The 13,077-nt window shown below is 46.1% G+C and overlaps 2 protein-coding genes across 3 annotated transcripts; both read right to left on the bottom strand.

Moving 5' to 3' along the window:
• Positions 1-948: 948 nt before the first annotated feature.
• LOC108936393 (uncharacterized) lies at positions 949-5,804 on the bottom strand. Its single transcript, XM_018755732.1, has 9 exons — positions 5,550-5,804; positions 4,887-5,004; positions 4,528-4,658; positions 3,855-4,013; positions 3,646-3,745; positions 2,857-3,014; positions 2,636-2,737; positions 1,580-1,666; positions 949-1,110 (listed from the first exon to the last, which is right to left on the bottom strand). Exons 1-9 carry the CDS (start codon positions 5,592-5,594, stop codon positions 949-951), a joined length of 1,062 nt encoding a protein of 353 aa, XP_018611248.1. The 5' UTR covers positions 5,595-5,804.
• Positions 5,805-8,343: 2,539 nt separating this feature from the next.
• Positions 8,344-12,639, bottom strand: pnp4a (purine nucleoside phosphorylase 4a). Of its 2 annotated transcripts, none has more exons than XM_018755774.2 (6): positions 12,467-12,639; positions 11,783-11,946; positions 11,139-11,242; positions 10,334-10,509; positions 9,695-9,885; positions 8,344-8,828 (listed from the first exon to the last, which is right to left on the bottom strand). In XM_018755774.2, the coding sequence occupies exons 1-6, from the start codon at positions 12,487-12,489 to the stop codon at positions 8,563-8,565; spliced, it is 924 nt and encodes a 307-aa protein (XP_018611290.1). In that variant the 5' UTR covers positions 12,490-12,639; the 3' UTR covers positions 8,344-8,562. The 2 variants fall into 2 exon arrangements, with proteins under 2 accessions (XP_018611290.1, XP_018611291.1); XM_018755775.2 differs by having other exon boundaries at positions 8,344-8,782.
• Between the last annotated feature and the right edge of the window lie 438 nt (positions 12,640-13,077).

Here is a 13,077-nt window from a genome sequence, read left to right as displayed (position 1 = left end):
TATTCCTGAGCATCAGTGATGGGAACGATTTTATGGGATGAATCCATCAACAATCACCAACAAACAGGAGTTTGTGGAGACCACGTGTTCCTAGTTTTAGCAATTTCAGTTTTTTTCATCTATGCATGGGAGTAAAGTGTTAAAATCATGTTTTTTAAATATATATGCTATAATACCTATATCTGTGATATTTACAAAGCCTAATACATAAATAAACTTTTTTTTTTACTGATGAATGTCTATATTATTAATCTTTTATTGATTGTGACTGAAAACTAAGCAAGTTTGGGGTTATGAACAACATGAGTTATGAACAGACTTTTATTCCAGCGGCGTCTGCGAAGTGAGGAGCAAGTGTTCTTGTTAATAAAGTTCGTCATTAGTTCATTATTAAAGGAGATATTTTTTTAAATGTACAAGTGACACAGCGAGGAGCTGAAGCGCTGCTCAAGTTCTAAGTGTGGGAAAGGAGTGTGAGGCTGGAAAAGCGAGATCCATGACGGAAAATGCACATGGCGTTTTACACATTCCTCAAAGGCTGAAAACTAAACAAAACAAGATATCCGTCCTTCCTAAGATCTCGCTCTCTCTCTCTCACACACACACACACACACACACACACACACTCACACGTGCTCTCAAGGAAATTCCAAAGTGTCATTTTCCATGTTTTTTTCCCCTTTCTTAGAATAATGTTGGAAAAAATCTCTTAAAAACTTAAGTGGGTGAAAGAATCCACAGTAAATAAAAGCGTTACCACATCTTCCCACTGCCTGTTCCCTTCCCTCACCTTTTCTCCCCGTAGTGTTGCTCATAACGTGGTTTACCGTGCTGCCTTCGCCCCGCTGTGCTCTAATGAACGCCATGGGGGGAGCAGCTGCCATGGGGGTCAACGTGCACCAGAGGGTCCCTCCTGTCTGAGAAGTCACCATTAGGGCCTCAGGGGGGTCAGGCATGGAGCTGGGGGGGTGCTGCTAGCCCTGCTCCCTCCTTCCCTGAACGGATCCCCCCCGGGTGGCGGAAGGCCCGGCGGGCAGTGACTCGGGAGAGCCGCAGCTCCTTCACGCTCCTCGCCAGCTCTTCACACGTTTCCTCGAGCTCCTCAATCACCTGATTCGAAGAACACATCGACAACACGAAGGAATACATTCGCTCATGGATATTATCGTTACACTTTTTATTAGCTCATGCCTTTGTACTTGGAAACCTAGAGTGTCCGCTGAGAACGTAATGAGACCACAACCGAGTGTGAAAGCGGCGTCAACAGATGCAGTTCGGCCAACGGCAGCAAACGGCACAGCGGTTACAGCATTCGAAGGTCACGGGTTTGAATCCCACCTTCTGCTGGTGCGCCACTGAACCGATAGCCTGAACCGATGCGGTAAAAATTACCCTGCTGTGTAAATGCGTAAATCAGCGTAAACAGCTCAGTGTGCGAACCTGACAGCATTTGGAGAAAAGGTGTCACATAGATAAATGATTAATTAATGCATAAATAAAAATCCAAAGATCAAATAATCTGCTAAATTCCGGAACAGGGGATGCGCATATTTGAAATCGAGAATGATTAATGACGTACTTTTCTATGAAGAGCAATTTCTTCCCTCATGGTGAAGTTGTGGGAAATCATCAGGTGGAGGACAGGAGGGACCCGCAACAACGTCTCCTGCAAAACACAAGATATTTCACCACAGTCGTTAAGTATTTCTCGTTTTATGCTTCTGTACAGCAACTTGCACTTACCGGAGTAAAACACAGTAAGCGGGATGACGGACACCACCCTTCTAACGCTCCAAAGACAGAGCTCGGTGAAGATGTACGCTAATTTCTCAGCTCGAAATCTGAATCGCGTGCAGGAAAACAAATTAAAATCTATTCGGGTGATTCAAAAATGAAAATACCTCGTAGTTTTTTTTTTTTTTTTTGTTTTTTTTTAAAGCCCCGTTGTTTCGGGTTCGAGCTCTGACGGGATTGTGAAATAATGGGACAGAATTTGGGGCTGTTGGGATGGCAGAAGCAGTACACCAAGGTGAGTTACAGTGTGAGATTTGTACACTAAGATACTTATAATGTTTTGTCCATTTATAAGGCATGGTAATTTGTACTGTATCATTTCAGGATAGGAGCCTTTATCAAGAGGAGCAGGTGGGATTTGAACCAGATTCGCAGCCCTAAGCGCTGCCCACCCACCGCTGCCTTATTGAGTATCTGTACAAATAAAATGCAAGAGGAGCGAGCACCAGGTGCGGCCGCTCATTCACAACAAAGCAGATACTCTGCGAGCGCTTTGTGCGGAAGACTGGATGCTTGTGCTCTTCTGGCGATGTTCTAAAGAGGTTTTCTGGTGAACTTTTCAGGACTGTTTGCAACCCATTAGCCCCGCCCCCCAGTTCTTCCCATTTCTTAGAATTTGAGGCCATTTTTCCCCGTTCACTTCATTCACTATCTTTTTTTTTTTTTTTTTGTCTTGAGACGGTGGGATTTAGGAAGTTTATAAGCCCTGTAAAGTCACCCGGAAGCCAGACTCCCCCAAGATATCACTAAAGAAAAGAAAAAAAGCCACCGCTGATAAAAAGTTTGTAAGCCTGTAGGATTTTGATCGGTGTGTTGAGCTCCCAGCCCACGATTGTCCTACTTCAGCGACCGCAGACAGTATCTCCTCTTCCTGCGCTTTGTATCTTTTCTCCAAGTCCGCCATCGCTGTCTGACAGACGCGACTCACATCTTCCAACTCGCGCTGATGAAAAAGCAAAAATAATGTGAATGAAAAAAGCTGCCGAATGTCTCCGCGAAGCGGCACGGCGGGCGCATTCAGGCGTTGCACTTCGACGGTCCGCCTTGGGGTGGCGCTCTAACCTGCTGAGTCTCCCTGAGCTTGCTGATCTCCTTCTCGATGGCAGTTGTCTTCAGGCCCAGGGCGGGAAACTCCTTTTCCTTATAGGTTTTCAACGCATGCCACTCAGCCCGGGCCTTTGCCAGCTTCGCCTCCACCTTAGTCAGCCGCTCCCCGAGCGCTGGCCAATCAGATTGCACACTCGCGTAAGCGAACAACGCGATTGGTCAAGCTCTGTGCAGGCACTCAATATATGTGTATTTGAAATCAACAGAGGGGGGCGCGGTGGTGCAGTGGCACAGTGGCACAGTGGCACAGTGGGTTGGACCAGGTAACGCTCTCCTGTGGGTCTGGGGTTCAAGCCCTGCTTGGGGTGCCTTGCAATGGACTGGCGTCCTGTCCTGGGGGTCCCCCCTCCCCCCTTTGGCCTTGCGTCCTGTTTTTGTTGAGTTAGGCTCTGGCTCCCCGCGACCCCGTATGGGACAAGCGGTTTCAGACGATGTGTGTGTGAAATCAACAGGAATGGAAGAGGGAATTACAATTGTATTAGAATTCACACTATATATATAAATGGAACCTCGGATTTATTACAGTTATGTAAATAACTGACTTTTGTTTAATCTTCCATTTTTTTGGTTTGAAAGCCACCAGGTTTGTCTGCCTCTTTACATACAAATCAAAATATTCTCTTATACAAATGTATTAAGCAAAAAAAGAAAAATCTAGAGTTGCAGTTAAGATCAGGTTGTGAATGTATAAATTAAAAGTCAAAGCAGAGCCCAAATGTAGAGGAAACACATTGTTCACCTTACCAGAACAGCGCTTCGCGGCAGCAGTTTCTGCGTCGTTTAACCCATCCTTGGCCTGTAGCATCTGACGGATGCTCCAATTATTCAAAGATGCAATATATTTCTTGAGAAAAAGTAATGACAAAATTAAAGTGTGTTAAACTCATGCGGAATGTTCCAGATGAAATCAAGGCATGTGGAGATCATTGACTCTTAGCAGAGGTGGACCTCACCCCAAGTGTGCGGTGTTCAGTAAGGATGTCCCGAGCGCAGGAGAAGGACTTCATGTCCGTGTCCACGATTTCCCTCACCATCCGCATGTTCATCTGCAGCAGCGAAGCACAGAGGTTCTCCAGCTCGCTGATAGCCTCCTTCCTGGATTTAACCAGCAGCTGAAAGGCAGCGATTTAACAATCCGGCCATGCGTGTCTATACATTGGATTATAGGAATTTAACCAGTGCTGGATGATAGGTGGCACAGTGGGTAGTGCTAGTGCCTCATAGCTCCTGGGCTGTGGGTCCAAATCCAGCTCATGCCATGTGGTGTTTCATGTTCTCTCCATGTTCGTGTGGGTATCCTCCAGGTGCTCTGGAGAAGATATCTGTGTACGGTCAACTGGTACTCTGAATTGCCCTGTGTGTGTGTGAGAGAGAGAGAGAGACTGCCCTGTGATGGACTGGTGTCTTGTTCAGCCTCTCACCTTGTGCTTCCAGGATAGACTCTGGACCACCATGACCCTACACTGAACCAGCAGTTATTGACAATGAATTAATCAAAAATGTGGATTAGAAGCCATAACCATGGTAAAGTTATAGTAAGGCACCGGACTAATGTGGCTATATTCGATGTGCCCAAGAGACCAACATCCTACTCCCCCCCAGGCTTGTCTTCAACTGCCACTTTACCTTCAGCATTTTGACATTCTTGTTCTTATTAAGACCAACGTCATCCAGGCCCTCATTCACCTCCTCCCTCGACCTGTTGGGCACAGACCTCCAGTCTGATTTCTCGTGGGGGGTTGAGGCGGGGGGCACCACTGTCCAACACAGACACAATTATGAGATGTGAACTTGCACTTGAAGCACAGTAACCTTAGGTAGTGCGGTACCCTTGATCGCCTTGAATGGGACACTGGACAACAGCAGCAATATTTTGAGCACTTTGTTTTTGACAGAAACGACATGACGACCGAAGCGTAGTAATAATAATAATAACAATAATAAGAAATTTTTCTCGGTACTGTGACCCATGTGCGAGGTCCCACCTCTCCTGCCTTTGTCTTGCTGTCCGTGATGCGCGGGGGTACGAGAGGCCCAGGGCACGTGCTCCGCCTCACGCCCCGCATGGTGTCCCGTCACGCGCCGCTCCCACCGACCGTAATCCTGAACAGGTCGCGATGCGGTACAAATACAGCTTTTGGCGGTTCTTTAAACTCGAGACAACCTCAGGGCAGGACACAGCATTTGCGGAGAGGCGGATGGTCATATAACAGGTCATATTTACTCTGTTACCTGCACTTGCCTTTTAATGTAACTTCTCAATTCTGTAAACACCTTTTCCTAATGAAACAGTATTTGGCCCTCCTCTTCCTCCCTCTGGCTCCCCACTCCATCTCGCTGGAACCTGCAGTCCGCCTAGGAGCGCCTCGGCATCGGCGCTACGGGAGCCCCGACCTCACGTCCGCCTGCACCCGACAGGTGTGCTGTCCTCACCGCCCAAAGACGGCAAACCTCAGTGACGCGTGAAGCCCGTCGCTCCTCCCTTGTGCTGGACTTTGCTTCATTTTCACGAATACGGCTCCTCTTTACCTGACTCATCTTTCTTTGTTACTCCATACAGTAGTACTTTCACCTGAGTACTTTTTATTTGAGCCCCACCTCTATTTTCACACAAGAGGGGAATGTCAAAAAAAAATGTGAGAACTCACCACTTTGTTAAAGCCCTTCTTCAAGGGCAGCAGGTTTGTGTTCATAGCGGCAGTTTAACCTGAAAGAGACATGAAAGACGTGACGGTTATGCGTTACAGCGCAGGTTGAAAAAACGTTACGAAATAACTGTTTTCTGAGTTTTTTTATCATGTATATTATATAATTTATTGCGAGTCTCATAATATGAGCATCCTTGTATCACGTGTGAGCAATAAGAGAGAAGTACATGAGAGCATTTACATGGTGTACTCACTTTTGCTGTATGCGATGACCCTTTTAATCACTATGTGTCATGAATAAAAGACCTTAATAAATAGAAACGTTGCAAAGTAACTGGAACACTGTACCAGTTAGCTTACGATCACTAGCGTTGTCTCCTTGGGGAGGATGGTTGTGTTGAGTCAAACTGCCATGGCAACGTGGGGCACGGTCCAGGTGCGCGGTTGCAGCGTCACAGCGCCACCTCCCGGCACTGCTGCACTATAACTCCCAGAAAAGTCCTACCCACTGGGGTTTTTATATTACATTATATTATACGATATTATATATTATATTACACATATACACACACACACACACACACACATTGTCTGAAACTGCTTATCCCAAGCAGGGGTCGTGGGGAACCCGAGCCTAACCTGGCAACACAGGGCATAGGGCTGGAGAGGGAGGGGACACACCCAGGACGGGACGCCAGTCCATCGCAAGACACCCCAAGCGGGACTCTAACCCCAGACCCACCGGAGAGCAGGACCCGGTCCAAGCCACTGCGCCACCGCACCCCCCCGGTTATATTAAAACACTATTATATTATATTAACAGATTAAACAACATGTACACATTACATACTGTAAATGACCGCTAATTCTGTGTGGATTTTATGACTTAAGATTTTTGAAAAATACATTTTACATTTAAAAAAAAAAAGAGGCTGTGAACAGTCCTCAAAAAATCCACCTGTCCAGCACTGTGGATCTTACTGGGAAGTATCTGTGTGCTTGCAGGCTGGAACAAAACCTGTGCGAAGAGCAAAAGTCTACAGGTTCCAGGTGTAGAAGAGATGCACCGCACTGCAGTGCTGGTCTGCTGCTCCACTAGGGGTCAGGGCGGCAAAGGGCGACAAAGGATACCACTTAAAAGTGCATCTCCATATTCAATAATCACTTGTCCAGTGCTGGGTCACAGTGGTTGGGAGCCTATCATGTAAACAGGAGGTACAGCTTGGATGGCACACCAGTCCATCACAGAGCAATCCGCCCCTACACACACAAAATGGATAATGTAGAGTCACCAGTTCACATAAAATGAATATCAAAAATATTTTTTCCCCTGAACAAAATCAAGCATTTTTTTTACAGATAATTTGTGTTTTATGTCTATAACACAAAGGTATGTGAAGTTTGCTCCTAAGGGCCCTCCAAGCCATGTTTTAAGCTTTTGATTTTCTCAGATTTTTTAAAGCTTTTTATGGAAATTTTAAGACATCTTGCACCGATTTCTATAAATCTCTGTCGTCAGACTCCCGAGTTCACAAAGTTATATATTAATAGAGGATTAATCACTGGACAGGAAACTATCAGGACCTGGTTCATTGCCACAAAACAGTTTAGACTGAATGATTTCTGAATGATATCAACACCTGTATTATTCCCATGGATAACTGTGATGATGGGAACGGAGCAGGTCGTGTGGACGGTTGTGAAATGCGACTGCCAGCCTTGGAACCCTGACCTCGGCACAACCTTCGTAAAAATGCCACTGTTATTACTTACGGGAACAAAATAAGCCTTCTTTTGCGTAAATTCCTAAGGGAGTAAACACAAGGAGCAACATGTGAAGATCTTACCGTGTTTCAGTGGGTCTGATACATTCACTTACTCAGTATTATGTGTGTGTTTAGAGTCCAGTATTTAACCCGTAATAATTTAGCCGCACGATTGTGAAGATATAGATGAATCTCAATCAGATGCCATCGGGGGGAGGCTATAAAGGGGACTGCTTCAGCACTCAGGAGGTGGTGATGTGGTGTCCCAGGACTGGTTTCAGAATGGGGGGTGGTCACTTTTTCCCTCCTGCCTAATTCCTCTTGCTTCACAGTGTAGTAAATGGGGGAACTATGTACACTGTTTACACTTCTGCTTTCCGCCATCGTGTGAAGGAAAAAAATATTGATGCCACCAAAAGTTGCAGCTTTCTGACGTTCTTTGTCTTCTGAAAATAACATTTCAAAGGTCTCAGATCTAACATTCAGAATTTGCTAAGAGCAATAAGCGACCCTTCTAATTAGACAGAACAGAAAAAAAAAACACAGGAAAGGAAACTGGGAAACAAAATGTTTGTGAATAATGGTTCACAATCTTGTTTTACTTGTGCATTTGCATCATTTTGACTTTACACGTTTTACAGTATAGTATACAGTATAGTATACAGTATTCAGGGGGTGCGGTGGCGCAGTGGGTTGGACCACAGTCCTGCTCTCCGGTGGGTCTGGGGTTCGAGTCCCGCTTGGGGTGCCTTGCGACGGACTGGCGTCCCGTCCTGGGTGTGTCCCCTTACGCCCCGTGTTACCGGGTTGGCTCCGGTTCCCTGCAACCCCGTATGGGACTAGCGGTTCTGAAAATGTGTGTGTGTATACAGTATTCATAATGCTTTCATCGATTCGTTTCACAGTGTTTTTTTAAGAAGTACCAAAAATAATGCTTAGAGTAAGATTCAGGACCAAGAATGAATAATTGAGAACTTGATTTTTAATATTCACTCTTAAATAGAAAAAAGGGGACATTATTCCCTGGACACATTCTACGCTTATTTTTACAGCTGTAAGGTTCACACGGCAGCACTCTATTACCTGTGGCTGAAAGCCTGACCATTGTACTCGGAGCACAGTATTTACATTCGTGAAATTGTTCAAATGTTTAAAAAAGCACCATGATCACTTCAGGTTGCCTCGAACCGGTGTGTGTGCCGCAAAACTAGCGTCACACACAGCTCTCTGCGCCATCTGGATGTCACTCAGCGTCGTTGTTGTTGTTCACATCCATGAGGCCCACCAGCTCTGTGACCAGCGTTCGCAGGATTTGTGACCGCATGCTGCTGACCCCCAGGACGCCCTCGTGGTTCACCGCTTCCTTGTCCTCGTAGTCCTTCACCACTTTGTTGGTGATGAGCGAGAGGCCGAACACTCTCATGCCACAGTGGTTGGCCACCAGGACTTCTGGGGCCGTGCTCATGCCTGCGCCGTGGGGGGTGATTATTACCGTCTTTACACCACACCGAACCTACAAAATTACTGTCGTCACATCACAGTGAGCCTCCACGTCAGTTTCCTTCGATAGGTGCTCTTCAGAACAAAACTTGTGCTTTGAATTGTTGTCTGTTTAAAAAGTTAACTGTCTTTAACTGCTGAGGGTTTCATCAATTTACGCCAATATAATTTGAGCTACTCATCTACTGCTACATGGCCAGGATGTAGGCACTGGCTTTTTACATACTTGGACTGACAGTAGGTATGCACACTGCGTGCATATGATATATACACAGGGTATACATTATGTGCGAGTATAAACTTTTGGTATATGTATCTTCACCAAGTTTGTATATTCTGGCTCCTGATCTTATGAACCCACTCTGTTAACTTGTTTCAATCCAATGTCACTTTACCCCTAGACCACAATCAATAAAAGTTTAATACAGATGTCCTTCTCTTTATAGGTTAGATAGGTTCTGCAAAAGTCTTATAGCTTAGCAATAACAAAAGACATTGTAACATTTTAAAAATATTTTTTGTAACTCAAACTACATTAAAATTAAAAGTAATTTAAAACAAATTAAATGAAAAATGTATTCCGCTCACAAACTCCTGCTAAATTCTGACTTTATGGATTCATATCAAACACATATCATGTTGTTCACGTATTTATCGCCGGTACAAGCTGTAAACACTGTGGCAGTGAGGTGAGCTAAAGTGGTCTATTCTGGTTGGATGCTCTTTACTGCCATCTATTGGCTGGTTACATAAATACAGGTGGTGTTTGCTCTGTCATGTTCGCATCTACGAAGATGCATATCTTGACTTTTTGTAGCACGAGGACGCTGTGCACTGGGTAAACAGACGTTGTACATGTACTTTTGAAATTTCTCTTACCCACTGCATCGACTCCCAGTTTGTGCAGGAGCCGGGCCTCTGCGATGGTCTCGAAGTTGGGCCCCCCCACCATACAGTACACTCCCTCGCGCACAAAGCGAGAGATTCCCAAGGTCTTGCAGATGTCGAAGGCCAGTCGACGCAGGCCTTTATCGTAGGCTGTAGACATGGCTGGGAAACGGGGGCCGAACCTGCAGTCGGAGTGGGAGGGTAGAACTGAAGGACAAAAAAGATGCACAGAGAAAAAGCAAAAAGGTTTTCCCACCAAAGCAGAGCAAAAGAAACAAAAAGCCATGACTCGTACAAAGCGAGCATGTTTATTCCCATGGCAGCTAAAAGACTAAGCAGACTGGGAAGGTGGTGGGACTGGAACAGGGAGTGTGGCGATACCTGGGCAGCTGTCATTCTAGTAGGGCCGTGCTTGGAAAACTGGTCAACGGAAAGAAGTCAGACAAAAAAGTGATCAAATTGCAGGCGTCCATGGAAGTACTGGAACAGTATCAAGAGCAGACTGCCCAGACTGGGGTTACCAGGATCCATAATAGGATACTTGGAACCAGGACTGGGGGTTGGGTTCATAAATTTTCAAACCAGTCATATTAGAATTATTAGAGTATTACTGGAGGGGATCTGTCTCACCGCTCATCGTTGGCTCCGCACAAGGGACTGATGCCGGAGAAGCCGGGAATGTTGATGTGGTCTCGGATGATCATGATGTCTCCAGTGTTGTAGCTGTCGGCCAGTGACCCGGCAGCGTTGGTCACGATGAGAGTGTCCACACCCAACAGCTTGAACACCCGGATGGGAAAGGTGACCTGCAGAGAGCGCAATGAGCAAAGACGCAAAAGAAACATAGTGAGAAGCAACGGGAGCACTGAGGGCAATTTCAGTTTGTGATGCCTGCCCAAGCCAAGAGGGCCCTGACTGCCCCCCAGTTTAACGGCGACACAGATACTCTGTTTCATGAGAACCCCTGTGAACGTCTGCCATGAAAACCCTTTTCAATATGACTGTGATCCTGCTGAATCGCTGTGAGACCACAAGCCAAAGGCAATAATGTGAATCCAAAGGGTGTCCTTATCACTTGTGATCCACCGAACCACAAATGGACCACGGGTTTCAGGATCCGCCAAGCGAGAAGCATTCAATTTAAGGTCAAGTTCATGTTCTTCATCCCTTCTGCAAAAATATATCTTAGCTGTTGCTCTAGAGGACAAGTAGGAGATAGGGTTAGGATTGGGGTTTGAGTTGGGGTTAGCATACCCTATATTACAATATATATAAATAGTATGATAAGGACACCAACATACAAGGGAAAATATTTGACTTGCTTCCTTAAAAATTTTTTGCACAGCAAAAGTCAAAAGGTAAAACAGTAACATCAAGCGGTATGAAGGAAAAGCAACGGGATGAAGGATGTCGCGACCTGTGGGCTCTTACCCACCTTGCTGAGGGAGTGTCCTTCATACATGTGGAATCGTCCCTGCATGCACACACACGTCTTGCCCTTGAGTTCCCCGAATACGAGTCTGCCAGCATGTCCCTGCACTGCCAGGCCAAAAACACACATTCGGAGTTCAAGGTGCTGGTGTCACAAAGGCTCAAATGACAATGTGAGGTTTGTACATATTATACATAGTTATTTAGCCACTTGTACAGCATGGTCATTTTTAGCAAATCAGCTCAGGGTCAAGTACCTTGATTATGGGTACTGCGGAAGGAGGTAAGGATTTAAACCCAGATCCCCCAATTGCAAGGCGACGGCCCAAACCGCTGCGCCACCCGCCGCCCTCAAGTTTCCGTGTTAATGATTCAGAGCCTTAATTTGACTCGGTGGTATTTGCATGATGACAGAAGACATCGGCAGGGTGAGATACAGGTGTATTTATTGCTCAAGGCTGTGCACCTCACACACACACACACAGAGCGCTCTTCTATCCTCGCTCTCACACACAGCAGCATCTCTCAAATGAATGCAAAAAAAGTTCAGTAGTAACAATGATACATCCCACTAAGACATTTGATTGATACGTTTCCTCACCCTTCAACAGACCCTGCAGGTGTGCGCGCCAACGGGTGGGGCCTCACCTGTGCTCTGCGGAAAGCCAGGGATGTCCGAGTAAGGAAAGGAGTCCGGCTTCTGGAGGCCGTCAGCCAGCAGACCCAGTCCCGAGCCGCATATGATGGCTACTTTGGGTCTGTGTTTGGTGTGGGACATGATCCAGTCTGCAGTCCACTGGAAGTCGTCATAGCTACACGGAGGAGGGTGGGGGGGGTCCCTTTTAGCCATTCCACCGCATTAGTATAATAGGAAGGAATAGAGGAACAACAATTCTCCGGCACATTCCAAGGAGTCGCGCTTCATGTGAAATCAGAAACTCTTTGCAACATACTAAAATTACAGGAAAATAAATGCACGCGGACAGCGTGAGAGACAGTCTCTAAAATGCGGAATTCCTCAAGAAAGTCGAACACTTCCTTTGATTGTATTTTAAATATATATATATATATATATAGTTTGGAATACACCAATTTAAACTGCAAATCGTTTGTTCCCACCTTATTCATTTGTGGGGAAAAAAATGCAATTTAATGCACAAATTAATAAACTGAGCCCAAGAAAATTCCTTGGAACAATGCCGTTTTTTTTTTTTTTTTTTTACTGTGTTTCGGCCCTCGGAATGCAAGTCCTTCTCCGACTCGGCATCAACTCGCCTTCGCAGGGACATCAGTGTCCAAATGTCCTTCAGATGGCAGAAGAGCGGCACTTACCTGAGGGGCTCCTTCCTGTGCATTGCGGGGGGTGAGGCGTTCACTTCCGGAATGACCCGACCACCGCGTTCACCAACGTTAACAGGAGCTTCGTTTCCAGGGCGCAGCGGTCTGCGAGTGGTCAAGGGCACGGTCACATGCACAATAAATACACTCCATGCCGCTGCCGGGTAATTCGTTGGACACGCGATTGGCTGCAACCTGCTGATGCAGCCTTGATAACAAACAAGCCTTGTTGCAGGGGGTGGGGTGTTTGTGTGTGTGGGGGGGTGAGTCAGATGAGCAAACTGCATTTCAGCTCCAGGAGGGTAACAATAAACGAGCCTCTTTGTGCGAAGATCTCTTTCAGGGAAAATCTTTGACCACTTCTGCTTCAAACACCAAGGCTAGGATGTACTGTATATGTTTCCGATCCATTTGCGGTCTCGTGTGTGTGTGTGTGTGTGTGTGTGTGTGTGTGTTTACAAACTGCCGCACAGCTCTATGCCATATCTACAATCCCCAATTGTGTTTCTAGTACTTTACAGTCTGACTGTACTTCCAAGGCGGCGGAACGGTTTCTCTCCAGCTTCCCATCGAGTCAAGGAGCCTAAAGCAAACCAAAGGCATTT

The sequence above is a fragment of the Scleropages formosus genome, chromosome 24, assembly GCF_900964775.1.
Source record: "Scleropages formosus chromosome 24, fSclFor1.1, whole genome shotgun sequence".
NCBI lineage: Eukaryota > Metazoa > Chordata > Actinopteri > Osteoglossiformes > Osteoglossidae > Scleropages > Scleropages formosus.
The sequence above is the reverse complement of the archived record's forward strand: the minus strand, read 5'-3'. Positions and strand labels throughout refer to the sequence as shown.